This window comes from Pygocentrus nattereri, chromosome 10 (assembly GCF_015220715.1).
Source record: "Pygocentrus nattereri isolate fPygNat1 chromosome 10, fPygNat1.pri, whole genome shotgun sequence".
Classification (NCBI taxonomy): domain Eukaryota; kingdom Metazoa; phylum Chordata; class Actinopteri; order Characiformes; family Serrasalmidae; genus Pygocentrus; species Pygocentrus nattereri.
The window spans coordinates 30,009,016-30,030,662 of NC_051220.1; the positions used below are offsets into that span (position 1 = coordinate 30,009,016).

General features: G+C 38.2%; 1 protein-coding gene across 3 annotated transcripts in view; it reads right to left on the reverse strand.

Moving 5' to 3' along the window:
* LOC108441727 (kelch-like protein 29) overlaps positions 1-21,647 on the reverse strand; it is a 125,015-nt gene that overhangs the window by 35,252 nt on the left and 68,116 nt on the right. For all 3 annotated transcript variants that reach the window (XM_037541769.1, XM_037541768.1, XM_037541767.1), the window contains 3 exons: positions 20,261-20,457; positions 13,546-13,805; positions 1,775-1,973 (listed from right to left, as the gene is read on the reverse strand). In XM_037541769.1, coding sequence (XP_037397666.1) covers positions 1,775-1,973; positions 13,546-13,805; positions 20,261-20,457 — 656 coding nt within the window. The remainder of the gene's footprint in view (positions 1-1,774; positions 1,974-13,545; positions 13,806-20,260; positions 20,458-21,647) is intronic.

Here is a 21,647-nt window from a genome sequence, read left to right on the forward strand (position 1 = left end):
ATACAGTGCTGTCGTCTCACAGCAAGAAGAGCCTCTGATTCTCTGGCCAAGTGACCAGGGTCCTTTCTGTGTGGAGTTTGCATGTTCTCTCCATGTCTCCAGTTTCCTCCTACAGTCCAAAGACATGCAGCCAGGCTAATTGGAGACATTAAATTGTCCCTAGGTGTAAATGTGTATGTCTGTGCGTCTACCCTGTGATGGACTAATGACCTGTCCAGAGTGTCCCTAGGTGTAAATGTGTATGTCTGTGCGTCTACACTGTGATGGACCAGTGACCTGTCCAGAGTGTTTCCTGCCTTACACACGATGAGTGCTGGGACAGACTCCACTATCCCCTGTGACCCAGGAGGATAAGTGACTAAAAAGCATGTGTGTAAATGTGAAGCAAATTCTGACATGTGATTTCAATTATGTGAATTGGTGTGGTGTAAGCTACTGCGCTACACTCCACTGACTTTTTTTCTACATTTTCAACCAATGACATATAAACAAATAATTGAGAATGTTTTGTTGTGCAAACAGCAGTGTTTGAAAGTGAGAGTGGTTTGGTGTTTTGTTTTTTCACAGAGGTGTTGGTAAGAACAAGGGATCATAAAGTCTGAAATGTCAGTCATAGACATTTTATTTACAATCCAACATGACCAGTGAATGTACTTGCATCTTCTGATGTTTGTAATGTTAACAATAGTAGAAAATTAGAAAATAACATGTTTTCATTGGATACTATTTTGCCTTACAACATCCTGCATGTAGCCCTATGTCATAACTGGGTTTAAAAAATCCTTTAAGCCAAAACTTTACTGCATAACAATTACAAATCAGTGTCCAGGCAGCATTTATCTAAAAATTTTCTGTGCGGGAGCTTTTAAAGCCATTTATCTCTTTCAATGTCTGGTTCCTATCACCACCACTATGGACAATTCTGAAGCAGTTTCTATAGACCAGAGTGTATTGCATCAATCGATTCTGAATGACTATGTTAACATCTTAGCCATTTAATTTTGCAGAGATTTTGAAACTTCCCCTCTAAGGCAATGTCTCTGATTTGGGAAGTGCTGAGGAGGAATAATAGGTACCAATACCTGTAACGTGAGGTCAAGCGAGTAAACTGGTTTAGCGTTCTTGCACTTGGAGCCACTTTTGTTATACATCCATTACTAAAGACATTCGGATTCCACACGTTTTGACTGGGTTAAGGTAAATGCTTGGCATTCTAATGCAGAAACAATGAAAGGTGGTCTAAAAGGATAACAGTACATTTGCCTTTAAATAATGGAAAGAATATAGCTCCACGAGCAGCTGTGGACTGGGACATTCAAAATGGAAATCCTTGAATGGTTTCACACAGCACAGCTTTTCTTAGGTACACATCAGTGAAATTTGCAGAGTGGCTAAAGCTCAGTAATAAGCGGCGCAGGTGCTGTGACACCCACTGTTGACACTCTCTTTGGCAAAGATGTGACACTGCTGTGGCTGGACTCCAGGCAGCATGTTTAACTGCATTAGCATGGAGATGCTGTTACAAGAGATGAAGGGGACCCTTCTGCTTTGCAGATCTACACTGCTATTGGGATATCAGCAGCAGACTGAAAGAACCAGGTTGGGACTTTAAAAACCTTTAATGTCTATATACCTCGAATAGATATCCTATATAAAACAAACAGGGATAACCAGAAGAGTGACAAAAGATCGTGACAGATGGTGTCTAGTGTAATTACACAGTTCACACATTGATGGCGTGTGATGTTATTGTTAGATGAGCTGAAGCGTCTACCTGCAGAGAGTCGCGGACGAGTTCGGGGTGTCTGCATCTCTTGCCGGGCATGGGGCAACATGTGGTATCGCTTGGCCTCATTAACCAGGTCTCTGCAAGGCTCTGAGGACTTGATGAGCTCCTCGTTGTCCACCACATTCAGCAGATAGCTGGGGTGGATGAAGGGAAGGCGAACCACAGCCAGTAGCTCTGACACATGCTGCAAAAAAAAGAGCAAATCAGACAGAAATTTGATGACATTCACATATAGACAGACAGACTCACAGATAGACAGACAGGTGTACTTTACATTTTGCCACTAAAGCAAATAACACTAAGCATTAGGTACACATAATAAACAGACACAATTACACATACTATATATATATTTACACATATGCTCAATCTAAATCAATTAAATGGACACAATGTCTATTACTGTGCATTACAGTGATTTTACTATGGTTAATGGGTGTTGTTAGAAATTAAACAAACCTTATTTATATATAAATATAATATATAATGCAAATATTTTTGAACATGTTGTGCCATATTTACATATACATTTATATTTATCATTAATAATATCACTACTATTTCTTCTATTAAGCAATGTAGTTTGTTAACAGTAGGCTATTGTTGCCATGAAACCACAGCACAATGCGAAGCAAATATTATTTCATTAACAACATCATGATTTTTAATAACTTAGTTGACTCAGACCCAAATAATTAGAATGCTCAAGCATTTGTTTGATACCTTATTTAGCGTTCAGTCCTCTGTTAACCCTTTAGACCCTACAAGATTCTACAACTTCTGCATTCCATGCATTAGTGTTTTTAGGGGTAGTGTTGAGAACGAGTATTCAAGTATTTGTTCAGACACCAATCAGTATTCAAAGCCTGTAAAATGCTGTTTGGGACAGCTGTAAACAGCACAAGAAAGCAGAATTCAGTTAATGCGTGCCATCAAATAGTACATGACAGACACACAGACAGACAGACAGGCACAGACAGACAGACAGACAGACAGACAGACAGATAGATAATTATACACATTTACATAAACACCCAATGCAATGATTTAGCATGCATTACAGAGGATTTTATAACAGGAAACAACAAAAACCAACAAACGTGTACTAACAAGAATCAAAGAAGTTTAGTTCGCACCTGACTATGCATCTAAATCTTTGTAAATAAATTGCGTCTTCAAAACCAATCTCACCGTGACAGGACAATGGATAAAGAGTCCACAGTGGGTCTGGGCTTGCCGTTAAACCCACATAATAAACTTCAGCACCAATTACCCAGTAATCAAAAATGCCATTGCAGCCTGGCAGCTTTTTATGGCAGCAGCCGGGTGATAATAAGCAGGCAGAACAGCTTGGTATACAGGTGAGTGTTTCTAAAAGCCCTTTTTACTGCTCTGTGGGATGGGAAGGGGGAAGTTGCCATGGTGAACAATCCTGTCACTGAATGGCTCCTTGTTCCACTATATCTCCATTGAGGCCTTTGTCCACATCAGGGGAAACTTGTAAACACAATGCGACATGACCAACAGCTGGTGTGGCTTTTTAATGTTTTTTTTTCTCTCTTCTTTTTCTTTTTTCCTCCCACTCTTGCCGGTGACAGATTTCAAAAGCAAATGCAGAGAGCACATTATAAGACACAATATAGGCCCACAAGAGGCATAGCACAGAAATAACTCTAGAAATTGCTCTTCAACACATATTCTCATTCAGATGTGCCTGAGACTGGTCTAATTCAGGAACTATAAAGGTCAGAGTCGTGGGTGTGCTGGTGGCATTTCCGTGTAGTCTCAGGTGAGGGACTATCTGGGAAGATTTGCACCATCATATTCAGATAGTTTATCTATCTGGCATTTCAAGAAGAGAGGTCTAACACCAGCGTTCACTGGCCTCAATGTGAGTGTGGGATCTTACAGCTGGGAAAAATGTATTAAAAAACGTATTTTTAACAAAATCTGCAGGCGGCTGCACCTGCAGAGAAATCCCTCTGGATTACAACCATTCTTGCCTCGGCTGAAGCAATCAAGGCTTATCGACTGTATGATCTATGAATCAGAATTCAGCTCCGCTTCGGCTTTGGTCGAACTTATCTGCAATAATGTCATGGCAGGAAGGAGCTGGACTACAGTGTCGTATATGCGATAGAGATACGGAGGTTCAATGCTGCAAATAAAACCCCCCAGCTTTATTCACTATCAAGAGCTGAATGTGGGCTGCGATTCACCGAACTGCTTTCACTGTCTGAAGACTGTCTGAACTGAGCTTAATGAAGTTCAAGCATAAGTAACAAGGTCGACTGCACTGATACTCTAAGTCAAAGAGTGATTTCTCGCTTATGTGAAAAATAAGAAGTCTGTAGGAGATGTTCTGTAATTACCAGAAGGCAATGCAAATAGCTTGGAGATGTGCTGAACACTGAGCCCTTTTAAAGCTGTTTACAATAAGATTTCAATAGCAAACTCTCAGTCATTCACCACGCAGTATATCTCTGCAATAAAACGCACTGGTGACACACTTTACAGGCATTCTGCACTTCAGAATGGCAACGGAAATGGTAATACATCTCCTTAAAGAGCGGAGTCAATTTTAGCCATTTGTTTTAGTGCTCAACAACCTGCAACAACCTCTAATATCTAATTCTATGTACGGTTCTACAGGGTGATTTTAAGCCACACTATAAGTATATTTCGTGAGTTTACTTGCCAGATTCTCTTTTATTCATTGAATGAACTTCATTTCTATCTCTACGGTTGAATAAGTGGGACAAATTAGATCCAATCTGTCAGCAAAGCAGCTTTTCCGGCTATTCTGCAAAGGTGTTTTTGTTTCTGTATATTTGTGGACTTATGGAAAGGGCACTTTTTCTCTAGTAAATTCAAGGCATGCCAGCAGAGATATACATTTTGAAAATACAATGCCATAAAGCTGATACACTGAGGAAGAATGAATTGTTTTATTAAGAACAGTTTTTATTTAATAGTTTTATTTAATAGTTTTATTAAGAACAGTTTAATCCAGGGCTGTTCAAAAGTCAGCCTGTGAGTATGACTGACTTGACACACCCTCATCAAGCAAACTTAAATATGACCTTTTCATAGCTTATATTATTTTTAACATTTTGGGAAAAAATAAAACATTAAATCTAAAATGTGCTACAGGTTTTGCAAAATGTTATGTCTTATTTTTCCCCCAATATGTTTAATTCAGAAAATAAACAGTAAATGTGCATTAAAATGTGCAGGAGAGTGTTTTCTGTAGAGGATGTTTTAACTTATTTTCACTTGGAAAATCAACTGAACATGTTATTTAACATTTGCTTATGACTGTACATATTACTTGTACTTGTACTGTACATATTCTGTATTTTTTAGTTTCATTAATAAAATATAGCATAGCAACATAATATTCAAATGTAATGTGTAACTCCACTGAAGTCAGCCATCCAGTTTTATTTGTATACTGTTCCGCATTTTTAGCTCTCAGCCTACGTCAAACATTCCACTTTAGCCCCCTGGACAAAATGTTTGAGCAACCCAGGTGTGAATGACCAAACAAATAATGCATTTACATTAAGCAATAAAATACTGTCTAATTGATTTAATATTTTAATGCTCACTTGACATTAAAAGACAAATTTAAGGGGAAGGTTGCCTCGGACTCACTGTGTGCCTCAAGAATATCAGAGAAAGGCCAATTATTACAGTGAGCTGAAGAACCATGAACCAGCTCTTTAATGAGCAGCTCATGTTTTTTCCTTCAGAGATGCTCTCCTGACAGTCCAATAATCTGCTCTAATATTTTATTTCATGGCCAGACATGCTCACTGTGTACCCATTATTATCTTCAAGTCAAATAACAAATTTTAATCCCCAGGGCAAGACACAACAAGCCAGAATCAAATTTGTGATGTTTATTCCACAGCTTGTAGATATAAAATTTATCTACCTAAGCCATAAATCATGAGGCTGGCGTTGCTTGCTAAACAAATTTGTGTGAAGTGAAAGTAATGGAAAGTGAAAATTCACTGAGCTCTCCTTATATGTATTTTCTTCTGCCTCAGGGCACGGTTACCACAAAGAATGGAAGAAGAAAAAAAGACTGTTGTGCACACTCACAATATATAGCACTGTGCAAAAGTCAGAGACACCACTCATTTACAGAATTTCCAATCTAAACAGTCATTAAGTCAATTATTCTTCAGGAGATGTTTCTGAGGATATTAGACATGTGATATTGCCCTTGTATAAGGAAGAGAAAAGTGAGTTTCCAAAATCCATACAGAGAAATTGGGACTTCTAACAACCAGGGTTTGCAAGGTTGTTAGAAGTCCAAAATTCTCTGTATGGATTTATATATATATATATATATATATATATATATATATAAAACAAACACCCACACATATGCAAGGGCTCACACACGCAGGGTGATAGGCATGGGTGGGTGGGCATTAGAAGTGTACAGGATGTGAGGAGTTAGACACTGGAGCTCATCGAGTATGATTGATGGGGTGCACAGGTGTGCTGAAAAGAAGACAGATTAAACATGTCCCCGGAACACTTTCCTCTTATGGAATAAATGGAGATGTGTATTCAAGCACAGCGGAGAAGACAGTGCCATCACACTGGGCAATGTCAGCGCTCTAATAACGCCTGCAAGCTCAGATATGGGAAATTCATATTAAACAGCAGTAGCAGCTTGAGCTTCACTGTGAAAAATGACCTGCTAAAACAAGCTCGATTGCCGCGCTCCTTGATTGCATCTCGTTGTAAAACCAGAGTGAGCTTGGGGTTAGCGTGGAGTGTCTCTGGAGAGGGGGATGGTGGTTACACAGAGAGGAGGGGGTAGAGCTGAATCAATAGTGTGGCAACAGACAGAGAGCAGGATGTTCACCATAACTCTTAAACATGATTCTGAAAAAGTGTGCACTATGACAAAGCTGCTAAGTGGCTGCCATTGCTCTATGACTGGAGACCACTGGGTTTGGAAGAGCGGCCCTTTCTACATTTTAACAGAGCTGGAAGCTCATTTCCTGCCACTGGCTGCTATCAGTCAGAGTAAAACAGACAATTATTAAGATATACGTCTGGCTGGCAGCATGTTAGAGCAGAATCTGCTTCGGCCTGTCACCTACAATTCACCACCAAGCTGCAATCCAACAGAAGATATATAAAATATGTTGGGATCTCATAAAATGTATTCATAAACTCATGCAAGTTGGACTATGATTCAGCATATGAAATATGCTATGTATCCAAGCAACCGCATTATTTCATCACCCAATCATAACTACAGCATCAGCATTAAACTAATGAAATTGATAGATATGTCTGCAGATGCTGCAAGTCAAATGAGGTTCTCATATGAAAACTTAATACATCAACTTATGACATTGATTTTATGTCCCAAAACAACCACCATTTGTTTTTAAATAATAATTTTTAAACCTTCCTTAATCCTTTAGGTTACTTGTGTCACTGTGCGTTTAAGACTGTTATATGTAAATGACCTCTGTTCTGATTGGCCCTATAATGCGCCTTGAAAAAGCAGTCCAGGCTAGAACACTGCTTTCAACATCTAAGTGAAAGGTTGGAGCTAAGCTGCTGTAGGCTGTATGCAAATGTGTTGTTATTTTATGACATCCCAAATACAATGAATTTTAAATACAGCAGAAAGTCTGACTGCATCCCCGCCCCCCATGGCCACATGGTGAGCAGTTACGTCCCATTGTAAATGCATCCTAAAGCCTGAAAGTCATTAAGGATTGTCACTACTGTAACATATACTTTCTACAATAAGTAAATCTTTCATATTATAATGATTTTGTTTTATGATTTTATGTGTGTAAAACTGGTCAGACATGTTTTGCTAATCATGTATTGGCTAATGTTTTTGAGTTCTGCACAGAATTACCTAAAATGGTCACTTTTGGAACATTAGGTAAAGTTTGGTAGTGTTGTAATTGTTTTGATAGTGACAAAACAGAATGTTCAATCATTTATTTTAATAAAACAAACATAATTATGGCATTTTAATCTACAGTCTAAGTCAGTTAAAAGCCTGAAATGCGTTTCCGACTCTGACTTTGAACCAATTTAGTAGAATCATCCATATACACAGTGTATAGACTTGGGAGTGAACAGCATATTCTATTAGAACAGAAGTTTTAACACTATTACAACAATGGCAACCATAACCATTAATAGTCCTCCAGCTGAGGTTATAAATGCCAAGCCGCTTTCAAAAATGAAGAAGAAATATCTCTGCAATATTGTTATTTCTGCTGGTGTTCTTGGAGGTTCTAGTAGTATGTTAGGACTAATCTAATAGCGATTCACATGAACATTTTTGGGCAATTTTAGATCAAACCTGGACATGTGAAGCTTATAAATGTTAAAATTATAAAAAACAAAATGATGTCAGTTGTTAATCTGATATGTTAGGCCTTCAGTTCAGCTCCTGAATGAGAGAACTTGCCTGGTTATATCAAAACGTACCACAGAAAAACTAAATCCTGACTGTATAATTTTCAAGATTTTTAAGACTATAACCACTTTTTTGAAACCTAAACTTAACAATAAAATTAGATTAATAATACAAGTATGATGGTTTTACTAAATAAAATTAAATAAAGAGTCAAAGCAATGTATTTTTGAATACACAGAACTCATTAAGGCCATGAGGGCTTCCAAATAGTTTAAACATAATATTATTTGCAAAATGTATGAATTTTTTAAGTGTTCCTTCTATTTAAATTAAAATAGACATATCAACAAAGCTAATATCATGATTGTATGATAATCATTATGTGTATAGACAACAGACAAAACAGAGCTCCCTCACTGAAGTTTATGTTTTGTAAAGGAGCACCAGAAATCTAAATACACCCCAAGTACACCCTGAGCTCTGTCTGAGCAAGGCTGTCTGAGACGAACTAAACTAAACAGCAGAAGTTCTGATGAAGTTCTCATAAGGCACAGCTCAAAGACATCACAGTGAGAAGTTACAGAGGTAATAAATCTAAACAGACAATAACTCAGTGCACCTGGAGCATTATGGGAGTGTGCATTCACAAACTCATCCTGCCATACATTCACACACATACAGTATATCTACACACACACAAACTCACACAAAGGTAAAGGACAGCTTACAAGGGACAAATCAAAAGAACTACAATCAACACAAGAACAAATTCAGTACCTAAACAATGGCACTGATGGTACTGAGATTTTTTACAAATAACAAATTACATAATTGGTTATTTGTATTTTTTAATTATGTAATAACAAAGTACATAATTTAAAAAGAAGAATACTCACATGAGAGTGTTTCTCACATGAGAGTCTTTAGGGAATAGTGCAGAATAAATGCAGAAACTGCATGTAAACTGTTTAGTCATTTACTCAGATTTATATGTATATGTATATAAATATATATATATATCTGAGTAAAAAGCTTACTTGGCACCTTCTTGTTGTAATGCATGTGGAGGGGCACCGTAAATGCAAATAAGTATTTGGTAAAATCAAACAAAGCACCCAAGAGACACCACAGAATAAATTTCTGAGGATTTTACTAGTCTGCCAAATCACAGGGAAACCGTTTGATATTGGAAGTAAAAGCAAGAGAAGTAGGAAAAATCCAAAAACAAACTTTAGAGAGGTAGAGATGGAGAGACTGTGAGAGCGTTTGAATAAACAGGAGTCTTTTCTTTGAGTTCTGTCTCAGTGTTATGCTGGATTTGCGATTTCATAGACTGAGTCTCACGGGAGGAGACTGAAGTAGCGGAGCTCATTTTCACCTGGATTCAGATTGATTTCTTCTCCACACTGTTGCTCAGCAGAGGCAAAATAAACATCAGGTCATTGCATCAATCTCTATTGCATCTTTTTCAAGCCATCTGATCTAGTTTTACAGCAATGCTCAGGGCACTCCAAACAGTGCACTTGATCAGCTGTCATGTGTCTTCCATTCAGGAGCAAACACAGGTGATATAAACACTTACAGTGTCCAGTACTATCCAAAGACATTTAGTCATACTTCAATTCAACCAGAAACGTATTGTTGTGCGGATGAAGTTAAAGGAAAGAACCAAAACTGACCCTTTTCGTACAACAGGATGCTTGAAATGTGTCCTGTCCAGTAAATTATAAAATACAGCTTTATATTCATCTGTATTCCTGTATGAATGGCTCTTAAACTGTGATCTTCACCCCAGTCATATTGAAAAATCTATCATCCATCCATCCATCCATCCATGCACCTATCAAAATGGTTTAAGATCAATGATAAATGGGCAAAAGTAGGCAAATCCTCAAATTTGGTCATTTTTCAAGCATTCTTCTAAAAACTATGCTAGACCTCAGACAGCAAAGCTGCACCACAGCATTATACTCCCTCCACCATGCTGCACAGTTAGGCTGAAGTTCTGATGTCAGTATGCAAGGTTTTATTTCTTCCAAATATACTATTACTAATAGGCTAAGTTAAACTTTTGTTGGAGAGTCATGACTTCCTCTGTGGTAACATTCCATGAACACCACTCTTTATCAGTGTTTTTTAGTCCAGTGAAGGAGATGACTGTAGAGCTGTCACCCTAAGATTCTTTATCAGATGGATTCTACAATGTGCCGTTGTACTGATCTTAGTAGGGTACCTACTCTCAGGGAGTGTAGAAAAGGTCCTGAATTTTCATTTGTAATCTCGGATCGCCCAGAAATAAAAGTCTTTGAAAATCCTTGAGCAACCCATTCCAGCCTTAAGGCCTTTATTGGATTTTTTCTGAACCCTGAAAGCATTATTGATTGGACCATATTGTTCTTGAAACAAAATTCCTATGATGAGCAAAAAATAAAAATTGTGGATTGCCTTGTTTTTTCAGGAATCACCCTGCGAAGTTATAGAATTTTTCCAATGGCCTTTATTGTTCAATCATTTGTTGAATAATGTTAGGTGCATTGTACGTTAAATAAGAATGTCCTTATATATTATGATTGATTCATGCAGAAATTAGATAATTCCAAAGAGTTCACAAACTTTCCAGCAACCAGTGGAAAAAAAAACAGAAATCATTGCATTATTTTTAAAAGGTACTAGTGAGACTGTGCCTGCATTTAAGGCTAATAGCTTACTGTGCCTTTAACTAGAATTTGTGATTCCATGGATCTTTTTTGCTGAAGCAGCTCCATCAGCCTATCTGGAGCATGACTTGCTGATTGCCGGGACATAAAGCTGTGATGGCCAGCTGGGCTTTGATCGGCCCTCGCTGTTTAATGCCCAGATTTACTCTGATTCATGCCGTTTCCTCACTCACTCCTCCTTCTTGCTCACAGATTATACCATGTAATCAACAAGCTATTCCTAGACTTAACACTGCAGAAATAGAGCATGTAAAGCACACTAAACGCATTGCGTTGCAGTAATCTATTCAAATCCCACAAGCATGGCACCCTGAATGTTTCATCACCCATATTACGAGAGTTTTTTTTCTGGAAATGTTCTCAAATTTGAACATCATAATAAAAAAAGCTGTAATTTTGAACAGTCTATGTGACATTACCTCAAAGTGATTACTCGCTCAGCAGAACAGTGATTTCATCTCGCACTTCTAATAATCACTGGTTGGAGAACGCATGAATGACAGGAACTATTTTTATTCTAATTTAACACCAATATTTTATATTTTCAGTGATCCGAGGTGAAGTAGGGCTCCTGGTTAGATACATATACAGTATTATGCAAAATTAGATACCAAGCTTTTTATTTTATTTCAATGTCAACAAATAAAGCCGAAAACATATTTAACAGGAAACTACACAGAAGCCTAACTAACTAACTAAATATATTACCATGTTTTTAGTCTTTGATGTGTTCACTCTTTGCCTTTACTACATCTACCATTCTTTTCAGGATAGTTAGTTTAAATTTTTCAAAGAAATCCAGGGATATTTTTCCACATCTTCAAGGTTCAGTCTTGGAAGTTGTGCGCATTTTCTACTTCTCTCTCTCAACGATGAAGGCTTTAAGCACTGTTTATCTAATGGAGACAGTTTTGGTGGTTTACCAGGTCATGCACAGGTGTTAGGAGTCACAGTTTCTCTGTATCTTATCATTTATTTTGGAACTTCAGTTTTGGAAAATTCAAATTTTCCTATGCCTTTCTCCTTCCTAATGCAAATGTATTATCTTACATCCAATCTCCTCAGAAATACTTAATGCCTGTTTTAACTTCAGATTAAATAAATTAAGGGTGCTCTCTGATTTTTGCACAGTATTGCAGTAACAAACAACACAGGAAAAATCTTAAAGTATTCCATTTTTTCAACAGTCTAATAAACCAAATGAGGAATTAAAACTGTGTAGGATTCAAAACATCAGAAGCAGCCAAGAGGTATTCAGGCCAATCTTTTTCACCTGCTCTTTAAGAAATTCTGGACTCATATCCTATCGCCACCCCCACCACTCTTTCAGCACTGCCATCACAACCAGCCAATCACAATACACAGTCCTCCTTTCACAATGCAGCATTCAACAACATTTACCTGCAAAGATAGAGAAGTTTGGTGTTTTTATTCAGTTATTTCATCATTTCCCCAAAATCGCAATAAGATTAAAAATCTATAAACTATGTCGAAACAAGTAATTGGCTTGCGTTTGGAGTTTGGAGTGAAAAGAAGAACATGCTGAGGTGGAAGAGAAAAGGGATCTGGAAATTGGAGCCCAGCAAAGTGAAGTGGGAGATGGGTGGGAGGACAGTAGAGGTTTCTGGAAAGAGTTATAAAAAAGTGAAGCGACCCACGTCAGCATGTCTTTTTTTGACAAGTCATGCTATGTAAATATTACATATCCATACTGTGGATATTTTATAAACACTCTTAAAAATAGTTTCATCTGTGGTTCCTGAGCTGAATTTACAATTCTAGGAAAAAAATAGAATTGTACATTCAAGTTAGTAAAGAACTTTTATGTGGACTTTGAAGAGGTACTTCATGCTCTCACATCTCACTTACAGAAATAAAACCATCTATTAGCGAACTAAAACATTTTCTCTATGGCAGCATTCCAAAAAACCTTTTTTAGCACCTCTCTGGTTGCCACTTGCCTCGCGATTTTCATTTTTTTTCCTTTTAAAATTTTTTTTCACATATCCGCAAATATCCATTAGTAATAACCCATAATAATATTAGTAATATCCCTAACCCAGCATAACCCAGGTTCTCCTTACTGTGAGACGACAGCGCTACCCACCACGCCACCGTGCCGCTCCATTAGTAATAACAAAACAACTTATTTTCACTAAGTCTGGGAGATATCTAAAAGATAATTTACTTAATATATTATTTAAAAAAAGAGAAAAGAAGTTTCTTCTCTTTAAATGACAAACACAAAGGAAACATTAATGCTAATAGGTCTTGCTGCCTGGCAACTTTTTACATATGTTGTTTATTTGGTCTCACTTCATTTGGATAGTCCACTACATTCCCCTAGAGATTATCTATAGATGTTCAAATTGTTAACAAACTATTCGTTGATTTTAAACAGTGGTGGGGTTAGGATTAGGATTTGGAGCAGGGTTAGGTCTAGGACCAGGGTGAGAATATTATTCATTTATGAATGCACCAATTCCACCAAAACCACCAATCCTTAGTATATGCATCTGACTTTTAGAATTACTCTGATATTAATTTGTGATTTCCAATAAATTTGATACACTGAGATACGTTGTTCAACACTGAAAGTATAAAGCTGGATCTCTTACCTGTACCCGTTTGCAGGGGTCCTTCTTGATCCACTTGATGACTGTCTCATAGACCAGCTCTTCGGCTTTAGTGTTGAGGCTGTCATTGGACAGGTAGCTGATGAAGTCCTCTTTGGAAATGTTGAGGATTTCTTCCTGACTGGCCACATCGGGGAAGTTTTGCAGGGCAAATGCTTTGGCCATGTTGTGGAGCTCCGTGCACTGCATAGCCTCGGCCATGGCCAGCACCCCCAGGCAGTTACCAGCCGTCAACTGTTTCTCTGTGTGAGATCAACACATAGATGTTCATGCATTCAGGCGAGCGTGCACACACACAGACATACACACACAAACACACAAACAAGCGTTTGAACCTTCTAAGGTTGAGGAGAAAAAAAATCTGGAAAAGCATTTATGATACACGGTTTTGGGGATGGTGTTTGCCGGATTAAATTTCTGCGGGTGTGTTGCTGTGGAACAGGCGAGTGTAATATCTCAAGCAGCTGGCAGGAAAAAGAACTGAGAGCAGGAATCGATTGGACACGGACGCAGGCAGCTCACCCAGGCCTTTGATTAGCACAGACAGGCACGGACCTTTTCCACAGCACAAAAGGTCAACACAATGACTCTTTAGCGTGTTCTGCTTACAGCAAAGCCATGACATGCATGGCCTCCAGGACGGCTCACTGCAAGCAGCGCATATGCAAAGATTTGAGGAGCAAAGCAAACAGAAGCAGCTCACTGATGACACTTCTCAGGTGTACACTGAAGTCTCTTTGTGCTCACACAAGAGTAGCTGTCAAACTATTACTGAGATACTGATAAGCAAACCAAATTAATATGAAACCATATGAAGTAGACTGAACCAGAAAAACAGTAAAAGCCAAAGTCTCCTTTTGTTGCTGTTAGTACAAAACTTTGTACCTTCAAAATGATACAAGGTTTCAATGATGAGTTCAATTATGACACACACACACACACATACACACATACACACATTCACCGGCCAATTAGGTACACCTTGCTAGTAAAATATTGGACTCATTACTTCTTCATAGCATACTTTCAACAAGGTGTTGGAAACATTCCTCAGCTCCCCCCTTGACCCATAAGGATAATACAGCTTGCTCAGATCCAAACTTTCTGCCCTGATGGTTCGAATTCATGTTTGTAAGTGACCCACGTCTGTCTATATGTGAATGAATCTGTTCATTGACACATTGACACAACCTGCACGAGCATCCTAATCAGTAATGTTACATAAGTAGTCCATGTGCTTCATAAACAACAATGACAACAACAAAAGACTGAATTAACAGCACAAGCTCTAAACAGCTTTCAGCATAAAAATCTAAAATAAACCACAGCAGCATTGAGAAATCACATTATTATGGGAGAAGAGCAGACCAAAAGGCAGAAATAGCTTTCTTGCTTGAGCATTAAAGGGTTAATAATGTTATGAAGCTCAAGCAGTGGAAGAAGTAACCCAACAAAGAACCCAAACACCAACAATTTTCAAAGTTACCATGAGACCCTACAGAGTCTGCTGGGTACCTATAAAGTTTCATTAAAAAAATGAAAGTAAGGGTACGGTCTGAAAGTACAGTTTCCATGCGTGTTAGACGTGTTATCATCTATTCTATGTAGCACGCCAGCAAATGCGGTTATTTTTACACTTGCCTTTTCCATATTGAACTGGAATATATACTGAAGGCATATTGCTGCACTTCTGCAGTGAATTCCTACAGGAGTGAATGTCATTTCATACCAATTGAGGTATTCATGGATTATTAAGTGCCATATCCCAGTGGGAGACAATGACAGAGGCACTGGAGGAAGAAAAAACAAACCTGAGCTGTCAAAGCGCCTATCACCATCCAGATTTTTGAGTTTTCAAATGCGGCAAGCTGGGCAAACAATACAAATACTATGCCCCACTCTTTCATCACCCCTAAATCAAAAAGGACATTATTTAAAACAAGGACAAAAGAGCCACTAAATAACTGCTAAGATGGAATTTATATGTGGCGAGGAAAACCCACATGGCAAGACAGTGAGACATTATGCATTCAAAGGGAACAACACTTTCAATATTTCAGTATAGCACTCATGCATAAAAAGCGCCACAGACAGAATCCAGTCGAGTGATATGCTTGCCACGGCTGCCAATGCTGTTTGACAGGAACCCATGGTAAAATATGTATGGTTCCGATCCGTACTGTTTGTCCCGGAGAGCGACATCTGCCTAGCATATTTCATATCAACAAACGGTCATGTTACTAGCATTACTTCAGTGAGATTTAATATGAGCAGTCCCAGTGGGACTTTATTAGTAATGCCTGGAGATCCATTTCCAACCAGTGTGAAAGCAGTTATGATAACCATACTGATGAACCACTGTACTAATAACTCGCTTCAGTCCACAGCAGACAGCGCTGTGCACACCTGTCAATCAGCAGTCAAGAGCGTGTGGCGCGGAGAGAGAAAGACAGTCTCAGAGGAGAGCAGGGCGGCAGCAGCGGCTGATGAAGATTCAATTCACTGATTTACTCGGAAGGTCCATTACAATTCCTCGAAGCACTTAAAAACGTCAGATATACACAGACGTTTATGAGTCCATATCTTCATTTTTAAAGCTGCCGACCACACTGGATATTACAGTGAGTCTTATATCAGGAAATTATATGTGAATGTGTTCTAATAGTTTTGCTGCTTGCTTCCTGATCCTTGACAGACCATTCCTCACTGGGCAGCCGAAATCAATAGGTTAGAAATCACTGTGTTCATTAACACTACATCACAAGCACTCTATACGAAGAATGAGATTTTTTTTGCCACTGTAAGCAGAACAGCAAGAATTCCACAGCGCATAACCAATGAGTGCAGTACAACACCTCTGAATTTCCGCATGAATTTAACCTCTGAAACTCTAAAGACCTGCATGTGAGGGCACATTTCAATTCCTTACTCTCATAACACATGCATAACTTACATATTAGTTTCATAGAAGTTATCAAATGATTCATGATAGCCAATAAATAATTCATCTTAAAAGGGAATTCCAATTTCTCAAAATGTGTGCATAATTAAATGGTTAAGATGTAGCCATTCATGGAGTTTGATGAAAAAATCTCTGTTCTTGAGAAATGTGCTAAGTCACATGCAGGGCACTGTAATGTAAAATAGTCACCAAAGAAAACTTTAACGCCATTTCATCATTATCAACATATACAATACACATAAAACCCCAGAAGACACACGTAGATCCACTGATCATAGGCACGTGGTTCCTACCACCACCACTGTAAAGAAATCCAAGATGGTAGATTTCTCTACGATCAACCATTTGCTTACATCTCAACCACTGAATAATGCAGAAATTGAGAAAAATCTGTGGAATAAGCTTAACCCGTAGAACTCAGTTATTGCTGTCCCTGGTGTAATTCAATATTCTTTTAATTATAATAACTTATGGCTTATTGACACAAGTAGAGAAACAATGCTTAAAATGGGGAGTTTATATATTCTATATTTGTGTTCATAAATTAAAGGGGCGCTATTTTATCATGATTTGAATGTGAACAGTTATTGTTGTGTGTACAGTCAGGTTTTGTAGAAAGAATTAACTCTACGTTTTTGCAACGCACATTTTGGAACATGTTTTTGTTTTGAATGTAAATTCAATGTGCAACTAACTACGCATTTACAGTCATATGCATATATAAGTTTGAGGGCTCAGGTCAAATGACATGTTTCATTGATTTTCTAAGTGAAAATAAGTTAACATGTTCACTACAGAAAACCCACTTCTGCACATTTTAATGCACGATTACTGCCTATTTGCTGATTTTAATACTGGGAAGCAAAACATAGATTGTGGCACTTGGTATTTTAGGTGTTTTTTGTTAAATTCAGCAAATAAATAGAAATTGTGTTTGTTTCCTGTAATGTGTTAAGTGTTTGATGTCATCTGACTGCAGATATTCAACCTTCTGTATATGACTGTACATTTGAATAACATAGTAAGACAACAGTGAACTTCTAGACTTCTAAAGGTTTATAACAGCTTAAGGGTTTAATGTGGTTTGAAAAACTGGTGAAATGACTCAAATATATGATCTGCCCTTAAAGGGACACTCTGGGAAAAAGATTAATCATTGCTACATCAGCTGTGTATAGGCCTGCTCACATCCTACAGCAGTGCTGCATTAATTTTTGTTTTGAAGACTAAATGTGGAAGGAAGGCAGATCACTAACATTATTGCTGAGAAGCTAAATATCTTACTGCAGCCATATTACTGTAGTAACTGTCTCAAATCATCATTACAATGGACAAAAAGGATTACTTAAAGGAGACCTTATTTAGTATTTTTTTTAAGTTTAATATACTTACATGTGCTCTTTAAAAGACATCTGTGATGACGGGGGCTTTTGTATAGTGCGTTTTAACCTAGAATTGTTTCATCTATGAAAAAAGGATCATTGTCTATATTTATATGAGAAGACTCTCATTGACTGACTGTCATTGCGCTGCTGTGTAGTTTAAATTGGCTGCAGCAGACCACAGCATTGCCAGATTGTATAGCATCATGCAGAGGAGTGCTGCTATAGAGCTGCATAAGACACAAATTCAAATTTATTTTTACGCTTATTTATATTTAATTAAATTAACTTTAAACACTATCATGTTTGGGATATGTTTATTACTTCTTTACAAACTTGCTGTTTTAGAAAATAAGACTAGGCTAGTAGCATTAGCACAGGTAAGACGGAGCGTTTCTCTGTCTAAATTTCAAGTCATGTGCTATCCACTGTGGTTTTGCGGTTTTGATATGGCTTTAAATTAATGTAGTACTGGCAAAATGCTGAATGTGGCACTGAGAAACTGAACAATGCTTGGAATTAGTCGCAGACGGGGGTGTCGGCTTTTTTTGCTTATGCTCAGTGCATTTTTGGATGCTGTCTGATGCTGTAGGGTGGTCTGATGTTTGAACTGGACTGCTGTGGAGGGAAAGTCACCAACCAGGATGCAGCCAGATGTATCCAGATGGTACGGGCTTACATTCATGTTCTTAGCCCAGTTACACTTTGTGAATGTATGATGGTTTATTGATAATATCATCTTGCTTACTTAGCAAAGACACAGGAATTTAGTGTTAAGTGTCCCATATAGACCCATCAGAGACATGAAATAAACACATGCTTATCTTAGGCATTGCATTACTTGTCAAGAGTTTAGCCAAGAATTGATGTCTTATATCCCAAACGGGATGCAAACATTTCTCCAGAGGGCACATCATATTATCAGTTAAAGCAACACTATATTGGATTTGGGGTATCTGGTGACCTCTCTGGTGAAACTATGTAATAGCATGGAAGGTACGAAATAACATTTTGTAACATGAGCTGTGCTTAAGACCATCACATGTGAATAAATCTGACCTTTGCGAGGGTGTTGGAAGAGTATTTGAAAAGAACTTAGTCAAAACAAGTGGAAGGACGTGTCTTTGAGGAAATTATCTACTACTTTCATTGTATCTTCCATAGTCTAATGTTGATTTAGCATTTGAGACCTAAACATTAAGTTGGACCTTCTTTTTGAGCCTGTGCATGTGACATTCATATGTAAAGATGTATGATGTGGTCCAAAAACACCCAAATCCATCTTGGTACTTCAGACCTTAAAATGATTACTTGCACCAGTGCATGCACACCATATTTAAGTGTGTTCCTTTTTTCCCTTCTCATTAATGCTACTTCTTGCAGGTTTAACAAAAAATTAGACAGTGCTGCTTTAAACTGAAACCAGGTGGTTACTTGCCTGAGCAATCTAGGGCTTGGAAACCTGAAACACTGTAAACCTGGCATCCAATAATGGCACATTTATTCTGTTTATGTCTGAAACAGTGTTTGCTGTGGAATCCCATTGGAAAGGGCAGAGGCAGGGGTGAAGGGGAGGTTGGTGGTTGTGGTTATTCTAGTTGAAGACGAGGCTCTACTTTGCTGTGAGGTAGAAATGAAAAGAAAATCGCAACAGCCTGTTGAGTTGCACACCATTTCTTGAAAGGAAAACAGGGAAAAAGACTCCACGTTGAGGGATTCCTCGAATGGATATACAGTAACAAGTAATGCATATGTGGATTGGTAAGAAAAGGGCAGGCTTGTTTATAAGGACTTGGTTTTGTTTAAACGACATATGTGACGCATCAGATGAGGAGGACAACAAGACAAAAGCCAAAGCTAAAGCTTGCAAGGTAGCTATCTAGATACAGTCCCTCAATTTGGCTTCCTTTTCTGAGAAAAAAGGTGTCCATTTAGTACTGAATAAAGACACAATCACTGTTTTCTGCACAATTTTGTTTGACAAGTAAGAACTGCATTAATGATAGCTTGTTTGTATTTATTAGCTTACAGATTAGTGGCTTGGCTAGAGGCCACAAAACCATAGAGATTTCCAATGGTTGTATGATTTGTGTAAGGTGTGCTGGAATGTGAAACTTGAAAATAATATAAAGTTGTCATTTCTGTCAAACTGAAGAGGTTGAAGGATACAACGATGCGCTTCAGAACACTGCATAACACAAAAATGATATATTATACTGTGGTTTTAGGCTGAAACGGCTCTTTGACACTTAAGTTCTTATGTGTTCATGTGTGAAGAAGAGCATTCACTGAGTATACTGCCCATGAAGATGACATTAAACCTCATGATACACTGGCCCCTGTGGCTGCTTACCCAGGAAAGACACGCAGACCTTGCAGAAAGTGTTGAACTGGAACTTGTTGGCCGCCTCCAGCAGAGTTTTGGCATTGGCTGAGTCTATGATGAGGGAGCCGGTGTAGACAAACTCCAGCAGCAGCTCCAGAACCTCAGCGCTGATGTTGTTCATAGTCATCTGCATCTTTTCACCATTCCTGTTCTCTCCGGCCAACCTGGAGACAGCAGCAGGACACTGTTAAGGGGGATGAGTTAGGGGAGCAATGATTAAAAGCTGCCATGCAGTCAGATTCTAAATGACCTATTTTTTGGAAATATAAACTCTTGAGAGTTTTCAGTGAAAAGTGTGGGCTTGTCTCTGAGAAGTGTGGCAGAGCTTGAGGGGAAAACCTGAATTGGTCATTATGCATCTTCATGCATAATACATATATATGTACAGGCATATGGGAAGTGCAGGCTGGATGGCCAGGTTAATCGAGCAGCAGCTCGTTTAGGAAAAGCCCATAGGTGTAAGTACATCTCGTTAGAGCTGAGTGGCAGGCGAAGGCTCTGCAAGCCTGAGATCCACTGTTTTGGGAGAAGTGTTCATGAATTCCAGGTGAAGGTCTAAAACTATAACCTTCCATTAACTGGGTGAGTGCTGTGAGACAGAGCTCCTCCAAAACAGCCTCCTCAAACAAAAAAGCTCACAATGGTGACACACTAATGAAAGGCCATGTGGCTAACAAAAACCATAATGCCAGCTAGATACCTGGTGCAGACACACTTGGCAATGACATGAAAATCGCTGTAATGCCTTTTCGTTTGCACTTACTTCCCATATTCTTTCTTTGCAAGCACATACATTCTTAAAAATGAAAGTGTCAAATGGGTTCTTTGGAGCAATGTGATAGAAGAACTGCCTTTCGTTCCCTAAAGAAGCTTTCAATGGAAGGTTTAAAGAAATGCTCCGGCATTTTTTTTTTTACTTCATCTTTATCTGCTCTTTTATTAATGCTACAGACACCTGTCAACTCATAAAAACACTTATAAATGAAGCCAATGGGAAGTGAGGTTGCAGTTAATGATCTTCAAGTCAGTTCAATTTGAAATGTGAAGTCAACCTTCTGCACAAGTCAAAAGTTCTCCTAACTTAGAATTTTTAGTACAACATCTAAGTAAAGTCTTTAAGTTTACAGTTTAATTTGAGCTTACTCAGAAAAAAAATGAGTGTTGAGAGGGCTGTGGCATTACTGGGATTGGAACTCATAATCTATAAAGAGCCACGCCACTCTGAGGGCATGAAAGTAAAGAAAGACTAAATTAAACGATGCATGAGGAACAATTTAAAATACAGTTAATTCACCTTTTTAGGGGGTACTATGAGGAACTATATTAACTAGAGTTAATTCACATTTTCATTCTT